The 23366-nt window shown below is 54.8% G+C and overlaps 1 protein-coding gene across 1 annotated transcript in view; it reads right to left on the minus strand.

Moving 5' to 3' along the window:
* The window catches only part of GLI2 (GLI family zinc finger 2), a 247306-nt gene that overhangs the window by 31832 nt on the left and 192108 nt on the right, over window positions 1–23366 (minus strand). Inside the window, exons 4-5 of the mRNA XM_060151553.1 lie at window positions 9308–9510; window positions 5839–6024 (exon numbers count right to left, since the gene is read on the minus strand). Coding sequence (XP_060007536.1) covers window positions 5839–6024; window positions 9308–9510 — 389 coding nt within the window. The remainder of the gene's footprint in view (window positions 1–5838; window positions 6025–9307; window positions 9511–23366) is intronic.

A 23366-nucleotide genomic window follows, 5' to 3' on the forward strand; every position in this document is an offset into this window, starting at 1 on the left:
GGATGTCGGGGGCTGTGCTGAATTCATCAGGGCGGCTCCCACGCCCACTGGTGAGCCCACCTCCTCAAGACCGCCCGACCCCCATGTCTCAGATGCTCAGCCCAGATGCTGCCAAACTCCGAGCGCCCCAGAGCAAAGCTGCCTGTCCCCTTCCAGGCTCCCTGCAGGCCGACAGCTGCTGGCCTCGCACAGTCTCTTCGGATTCGTTTGCATGTTTCTACCCCAGGTTCTTTTGTGACTGCCGCTCCCTCCCTCCCTCCCCCCACAAACACAGAGCCCTGCTCCTTGGCAGGTGCTCCTGGACCTGTGGGGCTCTGGGTTTGTGAAGACAGAGGGCCAGCCAGTTACAGCTGGGGCCCCTCGGGTCCTGCAGGTGGGCGGAGGGAGATGCAGAGCCCAAGGGGAGCTGATGCGGGCGGTGGCCCGGGAGAAGTGCTGGCTGACCTGAGCCCTGGGACCCGGTGCAGGACGGAACGAGGCCAGCCTGCGGGGATGGTGGACAGGTGCAGGGGCGCAGATGGGGAGAGACAGGCCGGAGGGAAGGCTGCTGGCCATGTGGTAGAGTCTGGGTTTCACCCCGAGGGTGATGGGAGGGGCGGAGGGAGGCTGAGCTGGGAGCTGGCTGGCACAGGACTGGACGGCCGGCGGGGGTGCTGCGAAGGCAGACTTGGCAGGTCTCGGGTGGGCTGGCCTGGCGGGGGGTGGGCTGGTGGTGAGGAAAAGGTGTCCAGGAGGAGGTGTGGCATGGGGCCCAAACATGGGGTGGACGGTGGTGCTGACAATCGGCAGACAAAACCCTGCAGAAGGTGGTGGATTTGAAAGAGGGCAAGGATACCGGTGGAAAGAGATGGAAACCAGCACGCACGCAGCACTGACTGTAAACCTGGCACGGAGCCACGCTCACACAGCATGCAGGGCATCACCGTGCAGGCCCCACCGGGTCCCAGCAGCACCAGCTGTCCCAGAGAGGACGCAGCTCAAGCTGGCGTGGCCTAGACCTGCCCGCAGCACCACCATCCCTGCAGCACGCTGGCTCCAGCCCAGCTGCTCTGCCCACTGGGCTCTCCCCGAGGCCATGGCTCACGGGGCCCCTCAGATGTGCTGTGCTGCCTGGGGCGGTGTGCATGAGGGAGAGCCCGTGACGCTGGTGACAGACGGAGCGGGGCCTGGAACCCTGACTTGAGGCCTGGGCAACTCCCTGGATGCTGGGAACCCCAGGGAGCCCATCTTACGGCAGGGACGGTAATTCTGGCCTCGGAAGGGGGCTGAGGGGAGTCACCCGGGGAGTGTGCATAAAGGCACGGCACACAGGCAGACCTCACTTGGATGCTCTCACATGTGCACACAGCGGGCGCTCACATGTGCTGACTTGGCCTCTCCCGCCCTCTGGGGACACCTGCCTGACCAGACCCCTCGGCCGTGACTTCTCTGTGTCTGCCCAGCTGGCCTGGTGCCACCCAGCCCAAGGCCTCGGAAGGCAGACATCGCTCGGGGAATCTGATGTTTGGACAATGGCAGCAACCTTTATGCCCTGTATTGTCGCTGTTGTCTGAGTAGCAAGCGCCCGTGTCCTCCCCAGGGCCCTCCCGCTCCCTGTGGGGGGCACCTGCAGGGCTGTTATGGGGAGGAGAGACAAAAGCATGTAGATTTATGCACTCAGGGGGCCGAGAGGCCTCACTGCACCCCTACACTGTGTGCCCATCCTGGACGAAACACCATCCTGGGGAAGACACAGGGGCGAGACAGACCCAGGGACAAGATTCTGGTGGCATCGTTTGGTCGTGCTGCGGGTTCCCTTCAGGGCAGGCTGAGGGTGACATGGGACAAAACCCACAGAGCTGGCATTGGGAGGACTGCCATGCTCCTCCCCAGTGACAGTCCTGTGGGGGAGGGCAGGGAACGCTGCAGGGGAGTGGTGCTTAGGGACCACTCGAGGTGGCCCCTGTAAGTGTGAGGTGAGCAGGGCAGAGAGACGGTGAGACAGGTGGGACCTGGGACCCTTTGCTGCAGTGCTTGCACCTGGGCAAACATCTTCTTGAGCAACAAAATACAGAGAATCTATAAGGGACTAAAAACAACTTGTGTATATGCGCAGTTGGGGAAATTATGGACAAGAAGATACAGAAAGACCAAAAACCCAACTGCCACTTCTGAGGAGTCAGGAGCAAAAGCAGGTACTGCGCATGCCCCCTGCACTCAGCACCGCCAAAGGGGTGGGCAGAGCACCGAAGCCACCCCTCCCCCGACACACCCCCATCCTCACCCCATATAAGGAGCCAGCTCCCTTCCCCCGCCTTAGGGAGCGAATTGTTAGCTGTTTTCGCCCTCCCCCCACCCAGCTGCAGCAGGAGCCCCCATGAAGCCTCGCCTGAATTTCTTGTCTGGCCTCTAGTCAATTTCTATTGATAGAGGAGGTCAAGAATCCTGGTTGGTCACAAGGAAAGGAGGGGAGGGAGGGGGCATCCAGAGGGACTTCCTGGAGGAGGTGAGATCTCAGCCAGGCCTTAGGAAAGGAGGGGCTTGGCTTTGATCCAGCTGATAAGGTGGAGTTGCAGTGGCTGGTGTGGACTGGACGCCCAGGGCGGAGGACTGGGGGACAGGAGGTGGCTGAGGGGTGCAGGGGCCCCCCCAAGTCTTGCAGCCCTGCCTGGCCCCACGGGACTGCCTGCAACCCAGCAGGTCTCCTGCAGGTCTCTGTCTGCTCCCTGCCACCAGGGAGTGAAAAAGGGCTTGAGGAGGATAAATCTGCAGGAGCCGCCTGCCGGCCCCTCGCTGGGGCTTCCAGCCCCGCTGCCTGGCCTGGATCCCTGGGGGTCTCTGGGATGAGCTCCAGGACAGGCAGGTGGAGCAGCACTCACTGGGGAGGCGGCTCCATCTGACCCCAGGGGCTGGCTCGTGGTTAGGGTGCAGTTGCCCCTGTAAAAGCAGCTGTGAGGATGGCTGGGGGTGGGCGGGAGACTTGGTACCTCATGGGCACCAGGCACCTCATCTCCCCAGAACGCCCGACTGGCCGCGCCCCCAAACGTGCCCAGCCTGCAGGCCCCAGCTCAGTTACTGACAACTCTGTTCTCCAACTACTCAGGCCTGAGGCCCCAGTGTTGTCCTCAATGCCCTTCTTCCTCCCTGATTCAACATCCCATCTAGGAACAAATCTTGTGGCTCTTCCTTCAAAATCCATCTGAAACATGACCGCTCCTCCCACCTCTGCCAGCTGGACGGCCTGCTTCCACCTTGCCCCTAAAGCTGTTCTCCGACCAGCAGCCAGAATGGAATTCCTTTTAAGAACAAGTCAGGTCTTGTATGCAGAAAATTATAAGACATTGATGAAAGAAATTAAAGATGATACAAATAGATGGAGAGATATACCATGTTCTTGGATTGGAAGAATCAACATTGTGAAAATGACTCTACTACCCAAAGCAATCTATAGATTCAATGCAATCCCTATCAAACTACCACTGGCATTTTTCACAGAACTAGAACAAAAAATTTCACAATTTGTATGGAAACACAAAAGACCCCGAATAGCCAAAGCAATGTTGAGAATGAAAAACAGAGCTGGAGGAATCAGGCTCCCTGACTTCAGACTATACTACAAAGCTACAGTAATCAAGACAGTATGGTACTGGCACAAAAACAGAAAGATAGATCAATGGAACAGGATAGAAAGCCCAGAGATAAACCCACGCACATATGGTTACCTTATCTTTGATAAAGGAGGCAGGAATGTACAGTGGAGGAAGGACAGCCTCTTCAATAAGTGGTGCTGGGAAAACTGGACAGGTACATGTAAAAGTATGAGATTAGATCACTCCCTAACACCATACACAAAAATAAGCTCAAAATGGATTAAAGACCTAAATGTAAGGCCAGAAACTATCAAACTCTTAGAGGAAAACATAGGCAGAACACTCTATGACATAAATCACAGCAAGATCCTTTTTGACCCACCTCCTAGAGAAATGGAAATAAAAACAAAAATAAACAAATGGGACCTAATAAAACTTCAAAGCTTTTGCACAGCAAAGGAAACCATAAACAAGACCAAAAGACAACCCTCAGAATGGGAGAAAATATTTGCAAATGAAGCAACTGACAAAGGATTAATTTCCAAAATTTACAGCTCATGCAGCTCAATAACAAAAAAACAAACAACCCAATCTAAAAATGGGCAGAAGACCTAAATAGACATTTCTCCAAAGAAGATATACAGACTGCCAACAAACACATGAAAGAATGCTCAACATCATTAATCATTAGGGAAATGCAAATCAAAACTACAATGAGATATCATCTCACACCAGTCAGAATGGCCATCATCAAAAAATCTAGAAACAATAAATGCTGGAGAGGGTGTGGAGAAAAGCGAACACTCTTGTACTGCTGGTGGGAATGTGAATTGGTTCAGCCACTATGGAGAACAGTATGGAGGTTCCTTAAAAAACTACAAATAGAACTACCATATGACCCAGCAATCCCACTACTGGGCATATACCCTGAGAAAACCAAAATTCAAAGAGTCATGTACCAAAATGTTCACTGCAGCTCTATTTACAATAGCCCAGAGATGGAAACAACCTAAGTGCCCATCATCGGATGAATGGATAAAGAAGATGTGGCACATATATACAATGGAATGTTACTCAGCCATAAAAAGAAACAAAATTGAGCTATTTGTAATGAGGTGGATAGACCTAGAGTCTGTCATACAGAGTGAAGTAAGTCAGAAAGAGAAAGACAAATACCGTATGCTAACACATATATATGGAATTTAAGAAAAAAAAATGTCATGAAGAACCTAGGGGTAAGACAGGAATAAAGACACAGACCTACTGGAGAACGGACTTGAGGATATGGGGAGGGGGAAGGGTGAGCTGTGACAGGGCGAGAGAGAGGCATGGACATATGTACACTAACAAACGTAAGGTAGATAGCTAGTGGGAAGCAGCCGCATGGCACAGGGAGATCAGCTCGGTGCTTTGTGACCGCCTGGAGGGGTGGGATAGGGAGGGTGGGAGGGAGGGAGACGCAAGAGGGAAGAGATATGGGAACATATGTATATGTATAACTGATTCACTTTGTTATAAAGCAGAAACTAACACACCATTGTAAAGCAATTATACCCCAATAAAGATGTTAAAAAAAAAAAAAGAATAAGTCAGGTCTCATTCCTACTCTGTCCGACCCCCTCCACGGGCCCCACCTCATTCTGCGTGAAAACCAAAGTTTCACCAAGCCTTGACCGACCAGCACAGCCAGCCCCTGAACTCTGGCCCTACCCTACTGCCCCTTCACTCACTGGGTACCAGGTACACTGGCCTCCCGGGCTTTTCTTGATCCCAGCAGGCCCACTGCGGCCTCAGGCCCTTTGCACTTGCTGTCTCTCCTGCCTGTATCACTCTTTGGCTTATTTCTGCATGGCTCATCCCTTTCAATTCTTTGCTTGAATATCATCTTCTCAGTGAGGATTTCTTGATTTCCTCTTTCAAGATGGCACCCTCATCCACCCAATGCTCCTAACCCCATTCCTGAATTGTTCGTCTCTCCCCACTAAGCTGTAAGTAAGTTCCATGAAGGCAGAGATGAGTCCCTTTTGTTCCCTGGAGTGACTGCAGTTCCTACAACACTTCCTGGCCCGTGATGACTCACTAAGTTTTTGTGCATGTTGTTCAGACGCAGTCCCCCAAGGACAGCAGTTATGGCAGGGATTGGGGTAAACCCCAGATTCCTCCACTGGGCTCCCCCCCGACAAAAGGAGCAACAAGCACCCTCCTCGGCCTCCGGGGGGGCCGTGAGCCCCTGTCCTGCTTGCCACACCCACCCTGGCCCAGCACTTACCATCCACTGGATTGAGGTAGTCATGGAGATGGGGTGCACTGGCCGCACCCCCGCTCTGCATCAGCAGGTCCCCATATGGCGTGGGGTGGCCTGCCATGAGGGGCATCTGGTGGTAATAGTCTGAGGGGTTGGTGCCTGAAGGGGGGAGGCCAAGCAGCCCCCTCTCCTTCAGGTGTTCGTGGGCAACTGCGGGCAGGAGGGAGGGAGAGGAAGAAACTGTCAGAACCCGGCCAGAAAGAAGAGAAACATGCACCTGGCCCGAGGAGGCCCCTCCGGGCCCTGCAGCCCTCCCCTGCCCCCCTGGGTCCCTGGGTCCCCCTCCCCCGCCGTCCCCGGTCAGGCTGGGGCGGGGCTGTTTCTGCTGATGGGGCAGCCAGATCCCAGCCTGCACATTCCTCCACTTGCTCAAAGCCGTAAACAACTGCTTCCTTCTCCCAGCCCCACAGATGCCCAGAGCTCCAGGGTCCGTGGTCCAGCACAGTCTCCAAAGGAAAAAGAAGATGAAGTCGGAGGTGCCAGGGTGGCCAGACAGCTGGGCGCCAGGTCAGACTCACCCAGCACTCGAAGTGGGACGGCAGGCGAGCGCTCGCCCGCCCTGGCCAGATGAAGCTCCTCACCTGTCAGAACCTGGGCGGGCGGTCCACCTCCAGTCCCGCACTCAGCCCTGCCGGGGCTTAGCAAAGAGGCCGGGAGGATGAACTTCAGAGTATCTTGAGGGGGCCTGGCACTCAGGGGTGTGGTGTTAGTTAAAGGGGGGCTTGGAAACCAAACATACCCCTCAGGGGTCCTGGCTTTTACCAGGTGTGCAAAATTAAGAAGGTGCCACCTCTCTGAGCTGACTCAGTTTTCCATCTGTAAAATGGGGGTAATAATACCCACCGGTCAAATTACTATTAAAAATGACAGGGCTTCCCTGGTGGCGCAGTGGTTGAGAGTCCGCCTGCCGATGCAGGGGACGCGGGTTCGTGCCCCGGTCCGGGAAGATCCCACATGCCGCGGAGCGGCTGGGCCCGTGAGCCATGGCCTCTGAGCCTGCTCGTCCGGAGCCTGTGCTCCGCAACGGGAGAGGCCACAACAGTGAGAGGCCCGCGTACCGCAAAAAAAGAAAGGTATCATCAGCCAACGTTGTGCTGGGCGTTCCACTGGGTGGGTGCAGTCACAGGGCTGAGGGGATAACATCCACTCTCTGGTTTCACTAGCGTCACACCATGAGCTGATCCCCTCAGCAGATGAGGACTCTGGCACTTAAAGAGATAAAGATGCTGCCCAAGGCCACACAGCAGGGAGTTTGAATCCAGAGCCCGGGAATTGGCCTCCCTGCTATTAGTCTTGGCAGGGGTCAAAGGAGATGCACACAGTCCGGGCAGAAGGAAGCAGCCGGTCCGTGGAAGCCATCGCCCTCCCCTTCCTCCTCTCCCTCTCCCCCTCTATCCTCTAGGGACAGCCCTAGCCTGCAGCCCCGCGGCCTCTGCCTGGCCTGCCTGTGCCTGAAATGCCCTCCCCTCCCCCTTCTTGCTTGTGCCTCTTCGCTGAAGCCTTCCTTGAGGGCCCATTGTTCTCACACACACACACACACACACACACACACACACACAGAGTCTGGTCTGGCGGACCCTGCCTCTGCTCCTCGACCCTCCAACAGACGTCTCTCAGGGCCCTCCCTGACGCAGGCCTCGAGGGGACCGCCCCGTCTCCATGTGTATTAGTTTCCTCGGGCTGCTGTAACAAGTTAGTACAGGCTTGCTGCTAACTGCTGTGAAAATGCATTTTTATTCTCCCTCAGGTCTTGAGGCCAGAAGTCCAAAATCAAGGGGTCAGCAGGGCCACCCACTCTGGAGGCTTTAGGGGAAAACCTGTTTCTTGCCTATTCCAGCTTCTGGGAGTTGCCAGCTTCCTTGGCTTGTGGCCACATCACTCCCATCTTTGCATTGTCTTCTTACCTATGTGTCCCTTATAAGGACACTTGTCATTGGATTTAAGGCCCACGTGGATAATCCAGGATGATCTCTTCAACTCAGAATCGCCAACTTAATCACATCGGCAGAGAGCCCTTTTCCACATGAGGCCATACTCTCGGGTTCAGGGCTTAGGACGTGCATGTATCTTCCTGAGGGCACCATGCCGCCCGCTGCACCACATGTGAACTTCAAGGCAGGAGCAGTGTCTTGGACCCTGGCCTGCACTGCCAGGAGAGGCTGGGGAGCTCCGGTCCACTTCCCGGGAGACACGGGCTCTGTGTGGATGTGTCACACCCTTTGGTGCATCCTGGATTGGTCGCGGCCACTCGGGGGCCCACGCAGAGTTCAGGGCCAGGAGCAGTGGTGAAGGGCCATTTCTGAATGGCCCCATCCTGGCTGGCCATCTTCATGTCTCACGGCTGCAGCCATTCACCTTGTCTGGTTTTTCTTTGTGACTCTGCCCTTTTCTGTCTCAAATGAATTGAACAGGGTTGCCATCTGACTGAGCTGGGCCACTCGGTATCGTCTCAGGAGGGACACAAAGTCACTGGTGGTCACCCCGGAGCCTTGGGGCTGGGGTCCCGTTTAGAGGCCATGCGTTGACCTGCCAGAGATGTAGACAGAAACCTGCCCAGCTCTGCCTTCTTTCTGCTCTGGGGGGGGGCCCTGAGACACCCCGATACAACACCTACTCTGCTTAACACCAGCTTCTGCAGACTTTGGCATCTTGCAACCAAGTAATTCTCACCTAAGATAGGACCTCCATGAATAAACAGATGTCACCATTCTTATTATGTAATTTGCATGCCAAGGCTGTTTATGAATAGTTCTTTTTTTCATAAATTTATTTATTTATTATTCATTTTTGGCTGCGTTGGGTCTTCGCTGCTGCGTGCAGGCTTTCTCTAGTTGCAGTGAGTGGGGGCTACTCTTGGTTGTGGTGCACGGGCTTCTCATTGTGGTGGCTTCTCTTGTTGTGGAGCATGGGCTCTAGGCACGTGGGCTTCAGTAGTTGTGGCACGTGGGCTCAGTAGTTGTCGCTCCTGGGCTCTAGAGCGCAGCCTCAGTAGTTGTGGCACATGGGCTCAGTAGTTGTCACTCGTGGGCTCTAGAGCACAGGCTCAGTAGTTGTGGCACGTGGGCTCAGTAGTTGTGGCTCACGGGCTCTAGAGCGCAGGCTCAGTGGTTATGGCGCACGGGCTCAGGTGCTCCGTGGCATGTGGTATCTTCCCGGACCAGGGCTCGAACCTGTGTCCCCTGCATCAGCAGGCGGATTCTTAACCACTGTGCCACCTGGGAAGTCCTACGAATAGTTCTTTAATGAGCGCAAAAACCAATGCACCCCTGGTTCCCTTGTCTTGGACCACTCATTTATCGAAAGACCTACTGTTGATGGGGGGCAGGGAGGAAGGCCAGCCACTGACCATCCCACGGACAGCAGCTGAGGAACGACCAGCATTAGAGTTAGCATCCCTCCCCCCACCCCGCTGCCCCAGGCCCTCCCTACTCACCGTCCGCAGGGCTGAGGCCCCTGGCCGCAGAGATGGCGGGGTGCGTGGGGCTGCCGTGCACAGCGCAGAGGTACTGCTCCATGTGGGAGCTCACGTACGGGTGTGGGGCGTTGAAGGGGGACTCCCCAGGGCCGGCAGGGTGTGGGGAAAGTCGGATCAATGAGATATCCGAGATGACCGGGCTGCCACTCAGGGCGGGAGGCCTGCAGAGACAAAGGGGAACATTTTAAGAAGGTGTAGCCCACCCAGGAGGATGCCCAGGGAACCCCGTTAAGGAGCAGAACCAAACGGGCGGCTGCACCTTTATTTATTCGCCAACATCCCCTGGTCACCCTCATACAGAGTCTCAAATCTCATACACTAGCCAGGAAATGCAGATGGAAAGCTCCCGGGGCTGGTGCAGCAGCCCACCCACCCGTCTCATGTTGGTGATGGAATTCTGCACACACAGAGCTGGATGTGCTGGACCACAAGCTCGGCAGGCCACACACCTCTGCGAGTCGTCGCCACTGCTTCCCCGGTGCCCACTCAGGAGCAGACGCATTAACAAGTAAGTCTCCGAAATGGACGCATGCCCGCATCCTACCAACTGGTATGAAAAACAGGCCATGAAAATACTAACACCAGGGGGAAGATACAAAGAGCTCATCTTCCTAACAGAACTGAGGAAAAGAGAAATCAGGAGATGCCCTGAAAGATGGAGAATTTGGGGCTTCCGTGGGACAATCCCTGCAGTGAAGCACTCAGCCACGGGATCGGCTGTAAAAGAAAAGCTCAGGATTCAAGGAGCCTTTGGAAACGCCGAGCCGTCATGAAACTTTTGGAATACCGTTCCAGCTTTCCTTACATGGAACTCCTTCTCATGTTCCCAGAGTATCCCTTCTCTGACGCCCACTGACCATCGGGCACGCAGCTGGCGTGGTCCCCTGGGCTAGGGCTGGTGTGGCCGCGGCCCATTTCTATGGTCAGCCCTGCTCAGCTCAACAAAAGGACAGGCCTGCTCCCCGGGGGCCTCCAAGCAGCTGTTGCATGTTAGTTACAAGGGTATCTTGAGGTCATCTACTCCAAAACTTGCCCATATTAAAGTAAAAATCAGACTGGGGGAAGCTGCTGTGAAAGCACAACTAAGTCACTGGAACCAAATCTAAAGATTTCATTTTCGATTTTTCAGAAAATAGGGGCCTCTCTGTGACTTGACACATTGCAAAGAATATGTGTTCAAATCAGACCAACCTGCATTAGAATCTCAGTCCCTATGGAGAACAGTATGGAGGTTCCTTAAAAAACTAAAAACAGAGCTACCATATGACCCAGCAATCCCACTCCTGGGCATATATCCAGAGAAAACACTAATTTGAAAAGGTACATGCACCTCAATATTCACAGCAGCACTATTTACAACAGCCAGGACATGGAAACAACCTAAATGTCCATTGACAGATGAATGGATAAAGCAGATGTGGTACATATATAAAATGGAATATTACTCAGTCATAAAAAATAATGAAATAATTCCATTTGCAGCAACATGAACGGACCTAGAGATTATCATACTAAGTGAAGGAAATCAGACAAAGACAAATACCATATGATGTCCCTTAAATTTGAAATCTAAAAAAATGATACGAATAAACTTATTTACAAAATAGAAATAGACTCACAGACATAGGAAACAAACTTATGGTTACCAAAGAGGAAAAGTAAGGGCAGGGATAAATTAGGAGTTTGGGATTAACAGATACACTCTACTATACATAAAATAAATAAACAACAAGGACCCAGTGTATAGCACAGGGAACTATACTCAATATCTTGTAATAACCTATAATGAAAAAGAATCTAAAAAAAAAAAGAATATATATATATATATAACTGAGTCACTTTGCTGTACACCTAAAACTGACAGAACATTGTAAATGAACTATATTTCAATAAAAATTTTAAAAAAGAACCTTAGCCTTCATCAGCTCAGTTACTCTGAGCAAGTAACTTAACCTCACCAAGCCTCAGTTTCCTCATCTGTAAAATGGGGATAAAACAGTGCCCATTTCCTAGGGTTGCCATGAGGATGAAATTCCCCCAAATGGTGCCTGAGACAGCCACCAGTCAATAAGTGAGAGTTGTTATTACAGCATTAGTACCACACTTTGAGGGCAAAATCCAGATGTGCCTGGGAAGCCCTCAAAACCTTGACGTCGGATGTGTGAAAAAGTGCTGTGAGAACCGGTTACTTCAGAGAGGGCATGACTTGTCCATGGGCTGGAGCACACCAGAGCTAATTACTGATTATGTGCAACAGGGCATGAAAACTGTGCTTATGACACAGTGCGAACCAGTACCCAAACAGGTGACATCCAGATGTCTTAACATCTGGGTTACACAAGCTCCGTGCTCAGAGGCCGCTCTACAGGCCTGGGTGTATGCATTCTGCTACTTTATTTTCGAGCTTTTGCAGATGTAATTGTAACAGATGTGCTGATCCAATGGACCCGCCGGGGCACTTCCACGCTGTGGTGTTTTCAGCCATGCCAATTCTTGGCCTACCTGTACCCTATACCTCGTCAGGGCAATTCCTTCTCTTCCCTGCAAGCCTGGGTCAAGGGACCCCGGTGGTCAGTGGTGCTCTCCCTGAAACCCCTTCCCCTGACATGAGGTCTCTGCTCCCCCTGGGGGGCACGGTTCCCATCTTAGGTGGGCAGGTGTGTTTCCCAGGCAACCAGGGAGCAGGGCGTGTCCCAGGCACCGCTGCATCAAGCATCTGGCAGGCAACTGTTATCCCGCAGGTGTTCAGAGGTATCTTCAGAGCCAGTGATGGTGACACATCTGTGAACCAGGCACTGAGCCTGGCAGAAGGGAGCCTCTGCCATCAGTCACAGCCTCCAGCTATCCTCACTCACAAGCCGCCATTAGAGGCCAGGCCACCTGTGAGGAAACTGCACTGAGTGCCAGGGACCAAAGCAGTGGCTCCGCTTTGGGCCACAGAGGCCACAGGGGAGAAGAGTGAGTAAGCGATGCGTCTCCTGTCCCGAGAGCCTTGGTCCACCACTGGGCACTCAAGGCAGGGTAGGTTTCAGGGCCCACAGGATGCTGGCCAGGTTCGAGGGCAGGGCAGCCTGGCGTTACTGAAGCTGGTGGCCCTAAGTGGCCTGGCCAGGCCTCCCTAGCAACACGTCACCCTGTGGGGTGCAAGGACCACAGCTAAGGCCCCACAAGACAAGCCAGTGATTATGTGGGGATTTAAAGGAACACATGGAGGGTACATGGTGGCCCTGGTCTGTCCAAGGCGACTCCCATCCCACCGGCCAAACAGGAGGCTGGAGGGGGTCTTGTGGTGGCAACGTGCACCCCGCTGTGGGGCTGCCTGGCGGGGCTGGAATCAGTGCAGCCTCAGCAGCTGGGCCCGGAGGTGGCAGGTGGGGGCCGAGTCCCCATGCTGAGAAGCTGGGACTTTTATCTCTACACCTCTGCCACCACCCTTTGGAGGAGAGTGACCTCTGTTATCCCCTTCCCATCACATTATTCTCCAAGGAAACGGAGAGGAGCTCGAGGTTCTTCCAGGCCACGCCCCCCCCGCAGGGATGCTGACCTCAGAACAGCAGCCCGTGATGATGGCCAGCCTGATGGCCGCCGGGAGGCGACGTGAAAACTCTGGCACCCACAATGCACCTCACCCACGAGGGCTCTGGGTCCAGAGACGGAGGTCACCCCACAAGCCGTGTGGCCAGAGACGCAGGCCGGGACTCAACCCAAGCTGCCTCACTGCCGGGACGGTGCCGCCCTCAGCCCAGGCTCTCCCTGCCCCAACAGGGAACAGTCGAGGACTCCTTGTCCCCTTGGGGTGACACAGCAGGAAGCTCGGAGAGGCCACTGCCGGCCCCTAAGCAGATTCGACAGGGGATGGCCGTGAGGTGGGTTAGGTAACAACAGAGCTGATGAAAGGTGCACAGAACAGCCCCTGCCCTTCCGGTGCCAGGCCTGGGAGTGGGGTCTGGGCCAGCAGAGCCTCCCAGGGGGGACAGAAGCAAAGGTGAGTCCTGGCAACGCAGAGCACAGCTGGGTTCTGGAGCCTGTCCAGGGGGACCCAGGTCGGCGTCCGGAAGCAGTGGGACAGGGCCAACCCCGATCCTTCCCACTTAGCTGGGTGGCCGCGGCCAGGATGCTGTTCCTCTCTGGTGCCTCTCCAGGTGGTAGACAAAGACCAGCGCTGGGCACATGGTAGGGGGTTCACAGCACTAAGCCCCTTCCCTCCCTTCTCAGCAACAAGCCAGCTCGGGGTGCGCAGTGTCTGCTGACCTGGGCCTGCGGGACCCAAGACAACAGGCCCATTAACACAGCTACAGACGACTGTTGAGACACCTCCTCTGGGAAGCCTCCTTAGATGTCCCCTCTGCATGGCACCGCTCAGCTGTGCCCTGACCTGGCATTTCCATAAGACTGGGTACCAGCTGCCACGGGGTCACATGCATGTATTCCGTTTACTAATCTAAATTCAAAAATCCACAAAGTCGGCACCTTATGCCCATTTTACAGATGAGAACACTCTCAGAAAGGCTAGGTCCCTTGCCGAAGGTCACTCAGAGAGCAAGTATCGGAACCACAACCAATCCAGGCGGGTCTGGACCCGAGCCTGTACCTGGGCCCGTCCCCAGGCAGAGAAGTGGGTGCTCTTGATGACTGCGACGTTTTGTGAGCGAGCGGGGCTCTGGCGGGTGCAGGATCAGGGAGGTGGCGGCGGCACCGGGGAAGAAAAGAACTTACCTCCCCATCCCCCGCCCCGCTCCAGCTCCCTCTATCCTCACCCCCACTCCCATCCCATCACCATGCACAATCAAGTCAGCTTTCAGGAGGGAGAGGGAGCCTCTCCCTCACACTGTGTTGTGAAGGACTGATAGGCTCCAGGGTCACAAATGTTCCAGGAGACTGTCATTTTAAGACCAAACAAAGCCGAAGGAATGCATCTCAAATGGCAGAATTCAAAGCATTAGGAATGCATCCGAGGGACCAGGGGCCTTCCCAGCAGCCCTGAAATCACAGCAACACAGCCACCCTTCAAGGCTGGTCCTTCAGGGACCAGAGCTGCTCTTTCTTGGACGCTTGCCCCATCCCGCCTGACAGACAGTCCCCACACAGGCGGTGCTATCAGTGCTGGGGAACCAAGAACAGTGCCATCGAACCTACCAGGCAAGGCAGATGCCGTGAAATCGGAGCTGCTGCTTCAGGCCACCCCTCAGCCACAGCCTCCCTTTCTTCTTCCATTTCCACGCTGTGGGCTGCGGGATCCCGACCCTGGTCTTAGCCGTGGCCCATCCAGGCCTTGAATTCTGGCAACTGGGCAGAGACTCAAGGAAGGGACCTTGAGGATGGGAGGAGGGACCAGATGTGTGAGCTCATTTTAAAAGATGGTCACATTCTCCCGGGCTGTAGGCACACACATGTGCATACTCACACGCTTGCAGGCCTCAGTCAACCGGACCGGCAAAGTCAGCCTTTCTGCAGGCTGCTCGGTTTGGACACTACCTTTATGCATTGCCTTCTACCCTTCGGTCCAGCTCTGAGCTCATCTGAGCCTGACTCTATCAACTGTTTCTCCCCATATTTGTTAACCTTCCCAAGAAAATTGCCCCAAGCCCTTGTTCTGTTCCCAGCGACCTGTAGGGAGCTCAGAGCCCAAGTGGAAGAGGCACAAACACAAATCAGTTTAAAGATTCCAGCAGAGGAACAAATTCCCTAACTCTCCCTGAAGGCTCCTCAGAGGTGACCTTGAGCTGGGCTCTGAAGGATGAATAGGAGCTCATGAGCACATTGCAAATAAAGGAAGCAGCAAGTGCAGGGAAAGGCTAGAGCATAAGAACGTGTGTTTGAAGGTTATATCTTGGGGGGAGCAGCAGAGCCCAATCTGCTGCTGGGTGGGCGATCTGTGTTGGACCCACTTCCCTTCTTCTGCTGTGGGTGGGCGACATGTAGCCTGTGCCCTGACGATCAGACGTTCCATATCCCCAGGCACCATCACAGATGGGCATGTGCCCCAGACAGCCCCTTTGGCTGAAATCTTTGGGAAAGAAGTATGCTCTGTCCACAGAGGTTGCTGTGTGGGTGGAGCCACTGGGGGCCCTGAAGGGAGAGGCCAGGAACAGAGATGATACACAAACATCAGAGCTGAACACCGTGGAACCAGTTTTTTGAATTGATCCCCTGGAGAGGGATCTGGCTTTGCCAGAAGCTGGTACCCTCGGCCTTTTCAGTTCTCTGAGCCAATGCATTTGTTTGTTTGTTTCAACCAGTTTCAGCTGACTTTTTCTGTCTTAGGCAACTGCCAGGGCCTGTCAAGGCGAGCCTTGACTAATCAGCCTTCCCCTGCCCGGAGTGATCCAGGGGCCCGGCTTCCCGCAAGGCAGACCGGATCCGTAGTTCCTTGGGCCTGTGCACCCTCTGGCCTGCAGGCATCCTGTCCATAGCTGCTGGGCGGCACGGGCAGCTGTGCTGGCCCTTCCGTTTGTGTGTGTGTGTGTGTATGCGTGCACGTGTGTGTGTGTGTGTGTGTCCTTCTCCCTGGAGGCAAGCCCAGCAAAGGGCCTCTCCTTAGCAGGTTCTTTCCTGTTTCCCTCCCTCCCTCCCTCTTGGGAGGGCCCTGCCGACCCCCCGGACAAGATTTCAGGGCTAGGCCACCAGCCGGGTGAAGAAAGGAGGAAAAGGGACCAAGCAAGTGCAGACCTAGCTGGCCAGTTGCCGTTCCAGCCTAAGTGGGCGCTGCCGGGGACGCTATTCCTGAACACGTGGCCAACATTCGCTGGAGGCCAATGGCGTGCGGCATGTCCAGCGACTCCGCAAGGCAGGTCGTATTGCCCCCATTGCAAAGAGGAGGAAACCTGAGGCTCGGGGCAGTTAGGAGCCTCGCCCGAGGTTGCAGAGCTTTAAGGGGCCGAGCGCCTTTCTGACTCTGGGAAGGCAGACAGCCTTCTGACGTCCCCAAGAGCGCACGCACACAGGCAAGCTCCCGCCACAGCTGTTTCTGCCCCTGACAAGCCCAGCCTGGTGTCCCTCTGCAGACACGGCCTCAGCTGGACCCCGGGGGCAGGGGCGCAGGTGGAGGGGAGCTGCTCACACAGGCGGGCAGAGCCTGGACTCTGGACGTGACTTGTGGCTCTGTCACTGCTTGTGGGCCTCGGTCGTGCTATCCGCCCCCTGGCTGGCAGGATGGGGCGGCTGGGAGAGGGAAGAAGCTCAGTGTGGAAAGTGCATGCTGTGTTCCTGGGCGCCTAGTAGGTGCTCGCTACTAGGCGCTGTGCCCACCGTCTCTTTTCTTAGATTTAACAGATGAGCAAATGGAGGGAAGTCAGAGGGTGGCGGAGTGGCCCAGCCTGCGCCCCCAGCGTTCAGCCCCAGGCCCCTTCCCATGTGCTGGCATGAAGCTCTGCAGGCAGCTGAGAGGGCGGGCCAGGGCGCTGGGAACCCCGCACGTCCCTGTGCGTCTCAGCCTGAGCTGGCTGGGCCTGAGCGAGCACGCCTAGACCCTCGAGGACGGGCACCACCCCTGGGCGCTGGCCCGATGGGGTGCGTTCCTAGAGGGCGTTGGCTTCCGCCAGGCTTGGGGGTGGGCTGGGGGGGCAGAGTGAGCCTTCACTGATGGCAAGAGTAGGGGGGCGTCTGACACCCAGCACAGCCTGAGCCAAGGCGCGGGGGCAGGAACCAATGTGCTCCTTAATTCGGGGAGAGGAGGGGACAGATGTGCAGGGATTCGTGCCCCTGGCCCCCACCCACTGTGCCTGTTTGGAGAGGAGGGGGAACAATGCGGTGCTGACTCACCCAGACTCAGCACGAGCTGTCAGGGCAGGATCTCCTGCGCCGGGTCAGCGGCTGGGAGGAAGCACCCTTGGCCAGCCAGAGGCACTCCTTCTGGAGGCTTTGTTCAAAGACCTTTTCTTGTGCGGGGCAGTAGGGCCAGAACAGGCAGGAATAAGGCCTTCACATCCCATTTCACAGACAGCATGACTGACACCCAAAGCGACAGTTGGGACAGCCACAGCGAGGTCGGTGGGAACAGCAGGACCAGAACACTGAGACCCGGGCGCTGGGCATCACCCTCTCCTCACCTGGCCTAGCGCCCTGGGCATCACCCTCTCCTCGCCTGGTCCAGGGCCCTGGGCATCACCCTCTCCTCGCCTGGTCCAGGGCCCTGGGCATCACCCTCTCCTCATTTGGCCTAGAGGTGACCCACGGCCCTTGTGGCAGCAGGAGACCACACACCTGCGAGGTCCAGCACCCGTGCCCCGCTACATCCCGCGTGCCCCTGGCGGCCCCCTCTCTGGTCCTGCGCCCTGCCTCACTCACTTCTCACAGCGCTGGCGCTGGACGCCTGCCTGTTTCTCCACTCCTCTACTTCTCCTCTTCATCCCCACCCTGCCCCGGACACAGAGGATGGCTCCTTCCCTGGACCCTGGGCACGTCCATCTTGGCTGGTCATGTGGCGATGAGCTCACATGGGGTCTGTCTCCCCTCTGGAGAGGCAGCCCCAGGCGCAGGCTGTAACTGTGGGGCGGAGGCCGGAGGGATGCGGCCGCAAGCCAAGGAGCGCCAGCTGCCCCCAGAGGGTGGAAGAGGCCAGGAAGCGACTCTCCCCCAGAGCCTGCTTTGGGAGCACAGCCCTGCTGACATCTTGATTTCGATCCAGTGATACTGTTTGGACTCTGATCTCCAGAACAGTGAGAGGATAAATTTCTGTTGTTTTAAGCCACGGAGTTTGCGGTAACTCGTTAGGAGCCAGGAAGGTGTGTTGTGCCTATTGTGCTGGGGTGGAGGAGGCCTTTGGGACGCAGCAGGAACTGCTGTCATTACTGTCACATTTCTTCCGAGAAGGTCAGGTCTACGGGGAGCAGGGCCGGCGTGTTACTTCCTGGAGGAGCCCTGCACCCCCCAGTGGGTGCTACATCAGTGGCCAGTGGGCAAGGAAGAGGGAGGAGCTCCCCTCCAGGCTGGGAGGGCACCGGAGCACTAGGTCCCATCCCCCACGTCACAGGGCACTGGAGCGTGCCTTCCCGACAGCTGCCCAGATTACGCGGTCACCAGCCTCCCTTAGCTTAGCTGAGCACGCCCTGCACACACCCCAACACACCCACCCTGCCCACCCTGGGGACCGTGTGCTCGCACGCACCGGTCCTGCCTTTGGGCTGAGATGTACCACCCACCAGGATCCCAGGGCCATGCGCGGGGTCGGCGGGCCCAGTGTGGGGAGGCCAGGACCCTCTGCTGTTGCCAAGCTGCTCAGGGCCAAGCATGCACTTTCACAGACACGCCGGGCAGGTGGGCTCGGGCCCACTGATGTGCCAGAAAGCAAATGAATTCCCCAAAGCTGGCCTTGCTGCTCTTCCCCAAACTGGGGCTCCTCAGCACCCAGGAGGCAGGGCGGGCACGTGTCTGCTTTCACAGGCACCCTTGCGTGGCAAGGCCACTGCCCTTGGCCTACGAGCAGATAGGAACAGAGCTCCATCGCGCCCGCTGGGTGGAGTTCAATCTCCTCTCCGAGGCTTTTTTTAAAATAAACTTATTTATTTATTTCTGGCTGCGTTGGGTCTTTGTTGCTGCACGCGGGCTTTCTCTAGTTGCGGCGAGCAGGGGCTACTCTTCATTGCGGTGCGCGGGCTTCTCGTTGCAGTGGCTTCTCTTGTTGCGGAGCACGGGCTCTAGGCGCGTGGGATTCAGTAGTTGTGGCACGCTGGCTCAGTAGTTGTGGCTCGCGGGCTCTAGACCACAGGCTCAATAGTTGTGGCACACGGGCTTAGTTGCTCTGCAGCATGTGGAATCTTCCTGGACCAGGGCTCGAACATGTGTGCCCTGCATTGGCAGGCGGATTCCTAACCACTGCGCTACCAGGGAAGTCCCCTCTTCAAGGCTTTTGTTTGTTGGTTTTGTTGTTTCTTGCTTGTCTCCTTTTTTTTTTGTATATGAAACTGTACCTTGGCAAGGTTGCTTACCACCTTTTTCAAACATTAATTTTAAAAGTTCCAGAAATCAAGTCCTTTTCAAAATATACTAAGGGGGTTTGCAACTGTAAAGAGAGGTGCAGTGAATTCTCTTGGAAATCACTGGAGAATTGCCTCTCCCCAAATCAGAGACCAACCTGCACATTCTGGTGCATCTGGGCTGCACCCTGTCCACGTGGTGAGGCTCTGAAAACCAGGACTGAAAAAAGGACACCTGTCCACAGGAGCTGGACCAAAGCACCTGGCCATTCACGGATTTTGTTCCTGTGGTCACGCATCATTCCCTCTGCCAGCCTCAGAGTATGGGCCTCTGACGATGCTGGGTGGGGAGCCGGAGGTCGGAGGAAGACTCGGCCAGGACCCCGCTCCCAGGAAGTGGGGCAGGTGGCTGCCAACCTGACTGACACGTGCTGAACCAGGGGTGTCTGGTCAACCCTGACATTCCGCTGCCTTTGAAGCCCCCCTCCCAAGCACAGATCTCAGCAAAGGGCATGAGTGTCCATGAGGCCGTGGTGATGACAAGCTGTTCGGAAAAAGACACCCCCACAAAATCACAAACGCTGGACTATGTATAAGAGCCAAGACATGGAAGCAAACTAAATGTCCATCGACGGATGAATGGATAAAGAAGATGTGTCACATATATACAACAGAATACTACTGAGCCATAAAAAAGAATGAAATAAGGCCATTTGCAGCAACATGATGGACCTAGAAATGATCATGCTAAGTGAAGTAAATCAGACAGGGAAAGACAAATACCATATGATATTGCTTATATGTGTAATCTAAAAAAATGATACAAATGAACTTACCTACAAAACAGAAACAGACTCATAGACACAGAAAACAAACTTATGGTTAGCAAAGAGGAAAGGTGGGGGAGGGATAAATTAGGAATTCGGGATTAACAGATACACACTGATATACATAAAATAGATGAACAACAAGGTCCTACTGCATACACAGGGAACTGTATTCAACATCTTGTAATAACCTATAATGGAAAATAATCTGAAAAAGACATATATGTAACCGAATCACTTTGCTGTACACATGAAACTAACACAATACTGTAAATCAACTATACTTCAATAAAACAAAATCACCATGCTGGGACCTCTGGGATCAGGGAGGGAGCATGGACACTGACTGCAGCCTACAAACAGTATACAAGGTGCTGGAGCAGAGAGAGGGGTGGGAAGGAAAGGATTCATTCACTCTGCTGGGGCAATCTGAGAAGGCTTCCTGCAGGAGGTGGCATCTGAGCTGGGCCTCGACTCTTACAGAGGAATGGAAAGGAGGCAGTGAGTGGTGCAGGCTTGGTGTTTTGAGACAGGAGAATAGCTGAAAAAAGGGTGGGTCAAATCGGGGAATAGGTAGCAGAGTCCTAGGGCTGAAGGTCAGACCAGACAGCTGGGTGGGGGGAGAGCACGTGGGGAAAACCATGAAGCAAGTGTTGGTAACCTGAGCCGGGTTTTAACAGGAACTTCCCGTCACCCAGACACTTCATCATGGGAGCAAAGAGACTGTGCACAGACTGGGAGAGGATATTTGCACCAAAGATAACCAACCACAAAATGAGTAGCCTTAATATATAAAAAGCTTGGTCAAATCAATAGGAAAAAGACAATTCCATAGAAAAATGGGCAAAATAGCTGAATAGGCATTTCACGAGCAGGAAACATTATTGGCCAAGAAACATAGGAAAGGATGTAGTCAGCATCATCAGTGATATGGGAAGTAAAAAAATCGAATCACAGGAGATGCCATTTAAGCAAAAATTAAAATGTGGATGACACCACCCTGATAACAAGGGTGCAGAGCAGGCTGAGCCCTCAAACACTGCTGGTGGGAGTGGCTCGGCAAAAAATCTGGCAACATCGAGGAGGGTTAAAACGTGACTCCCCCATGACTCAGCAATTTCATTCTCAAACACACATTTATTCTAAGGAATGGGTGGTACGTGAGTCCCGGAGGATGGTGCTAGAGCTTTCACTGCAATGATGTTCAAAAGAGCAAAAGCACAGACGCATCCCAGGTGCCTGTCAGTCCAGACTGCTTCAGAGCAGTGAGGATTAACGAATTAAGAGCCCCACGCACCAATGGGATGATTCCCTGGAACATTCCATGACCTGTGAAAACCAGGTTCCCCAAGAATCCATCTGCAATGATTCTATTTATATAGCATAGAATTGCTCTATTTATATAAAGCACACAGAGCAAACCCAAACAATGTATTATTACAAGAGTTAGACATCAGGTACAACTGTTACAGACGCAGGGGGTGATAACTCCAAGTCCCAGAAGGTGGTGGAGGGGCAGCCCCGGGGCAGGACCCTGGAGGGCCACACGGGGCCTCAAAGGTGCCGGCACATCCCCTGTTCCCAGGCAGAGCAGGGGACAATGGTCATTAATACTCTTTACATCGTAACCATGCATTTACTATCCTTTTGTACGTCTTCAGTGTAATAAGATCAGATTTTTAAAAAGGATGGATGGGTAGAAGCTGGCCTCTGGTTAGAAACTGGCCGAGCGGACGGGGGTTCTGGGGTGGGGAGTGGAGAGACCGCAGGGCTGTTGTGGAGAACCTGTGTGGGCTGCTAGAAGGGTTTGAGCGTCCAGTGGTTGTCTCCGGGGTCACCCAGTGGGCTCATCTTGGCCGCTCCAACTCTCTGCTGCCAGGTTCCCTCCCAGCCAACTCTCTGCTGCCAGCTTCCCTCCCAGCCAGCCCCAGACCCTAACCCTAACCCTAACCCTAACCCTGCTCTGCGACCGACACACATCTGTATACACATGCAATCCTTCCGACCCTCCACTCACCCCGTTCCTATCCCAGACATGCACGTTCCGCCAGACCTAGCTGAGCACCAGCTCTCAGCTGTCACTCCCCGAGCAGGGCAGACCCATAATAAAGAAATCACTGTGTCCAGCTGATGAAGAGCAGATTTCTTACTAAGTAAACACTGATGTTTTGGTAGGGAAATTAGGTTATAAAATTGCACCTACAAAGGAGGCCATACAGATGGACTTGGTTAAGCTCTAGCCACACAGGCAACGGGGGTTAATTCAGTCACCCACCCTTTATCACACTTTCTTCTTCTCGGAGCACAAGGATGGGAATGTGATCAGTGTTTTCAAACATACAAACCCAAAAAAGCAGAAAAAACAAGAGTAAGTCATCAAGGAGCCTTTTCTCCTAGCAAAGGGATGACTTGTGCAGAGCTGGGGGGTGGAGGGGAGGTGGTGGGCTCCAACCTGTCTGGGGAGCCGCACCGATTAGCCATCCCCCGTCCAGGTACCTGAGGTGTGAGCTAGCCTCCGGGTATGTGGGTCCTGCATCTGTAAGAGCAGCCACCCTTGGCTGAGCACAGCTGAGAAGAATCTTCCAGAAAGTCACGGCTTTATGGGGACGGTCCCATCACAGGGCAAAATGCAGGGCGCTGGAGGGGGAGCCACAGATGGGAGTGAGACACTTGGTCTTGGGGTTGGGGGAGGGGCTTTGTTAGGCTTCCCTAGGGGTCTGAGCTTAAGCAAGGAGAACAGGCCTGGTCGGAGGGTGGGCTACACGCAGGGAAACTCCTCCACGGTGAGAATTCTTCCACTCTGGCCTGGCCAGCCAACGTGGTGTGAGGAATTTCCTTTCCTGCATGCCTGTCAAAATGAGATGGGTAATCCCAAATAGTTTAGATAAGACATCTCGTCTTCTTAGAGGGGGGTGGGCTATCAATTTCTACCCAGCTTTGGTGTCCATTAGTGTGTACTTCGAAAAGCGTCCGGGAGTCGAGGCCCCTCACTGGAACAAGGGCAACTCTGGGGCTAACAGTGGGATGGGCAGAGGCAGGCCTCCGTGCCTTCCTGCTGACACATGCTTTCCGCTCCTGGTTTCCTGGTGCTCTGGGTCCCCCCGACCCCTCCTCTCCCACCTGCACACCGCTCTGTAACCGCTTGCTCTCCCCCACTCCCCCTCCCGGGCCACGAGCTGTCTGTGAGTACCCAGGCTACACCTCCTTGGACCACATCCCCGGTGCAAGGCTGGCACATCACGGGCGCTGCGCGAGTGTCGTGAAATGAACAAGTGC

Source organism: Lagenorhynchus albirostris, chromosome 6, assembly GCF_949774975.1.
Source record: "Lagenorhynchus albirostris chromosome 6, mLagAlb1.1, whole genome shotgun sequence".
Lineage (NCBI taxonomy): Eukaryota > Metazoa > Chordata > Mammalia > Artiodactyla > Delphinidae > Lagenorhynchus > Lagenorhynchus albirostris.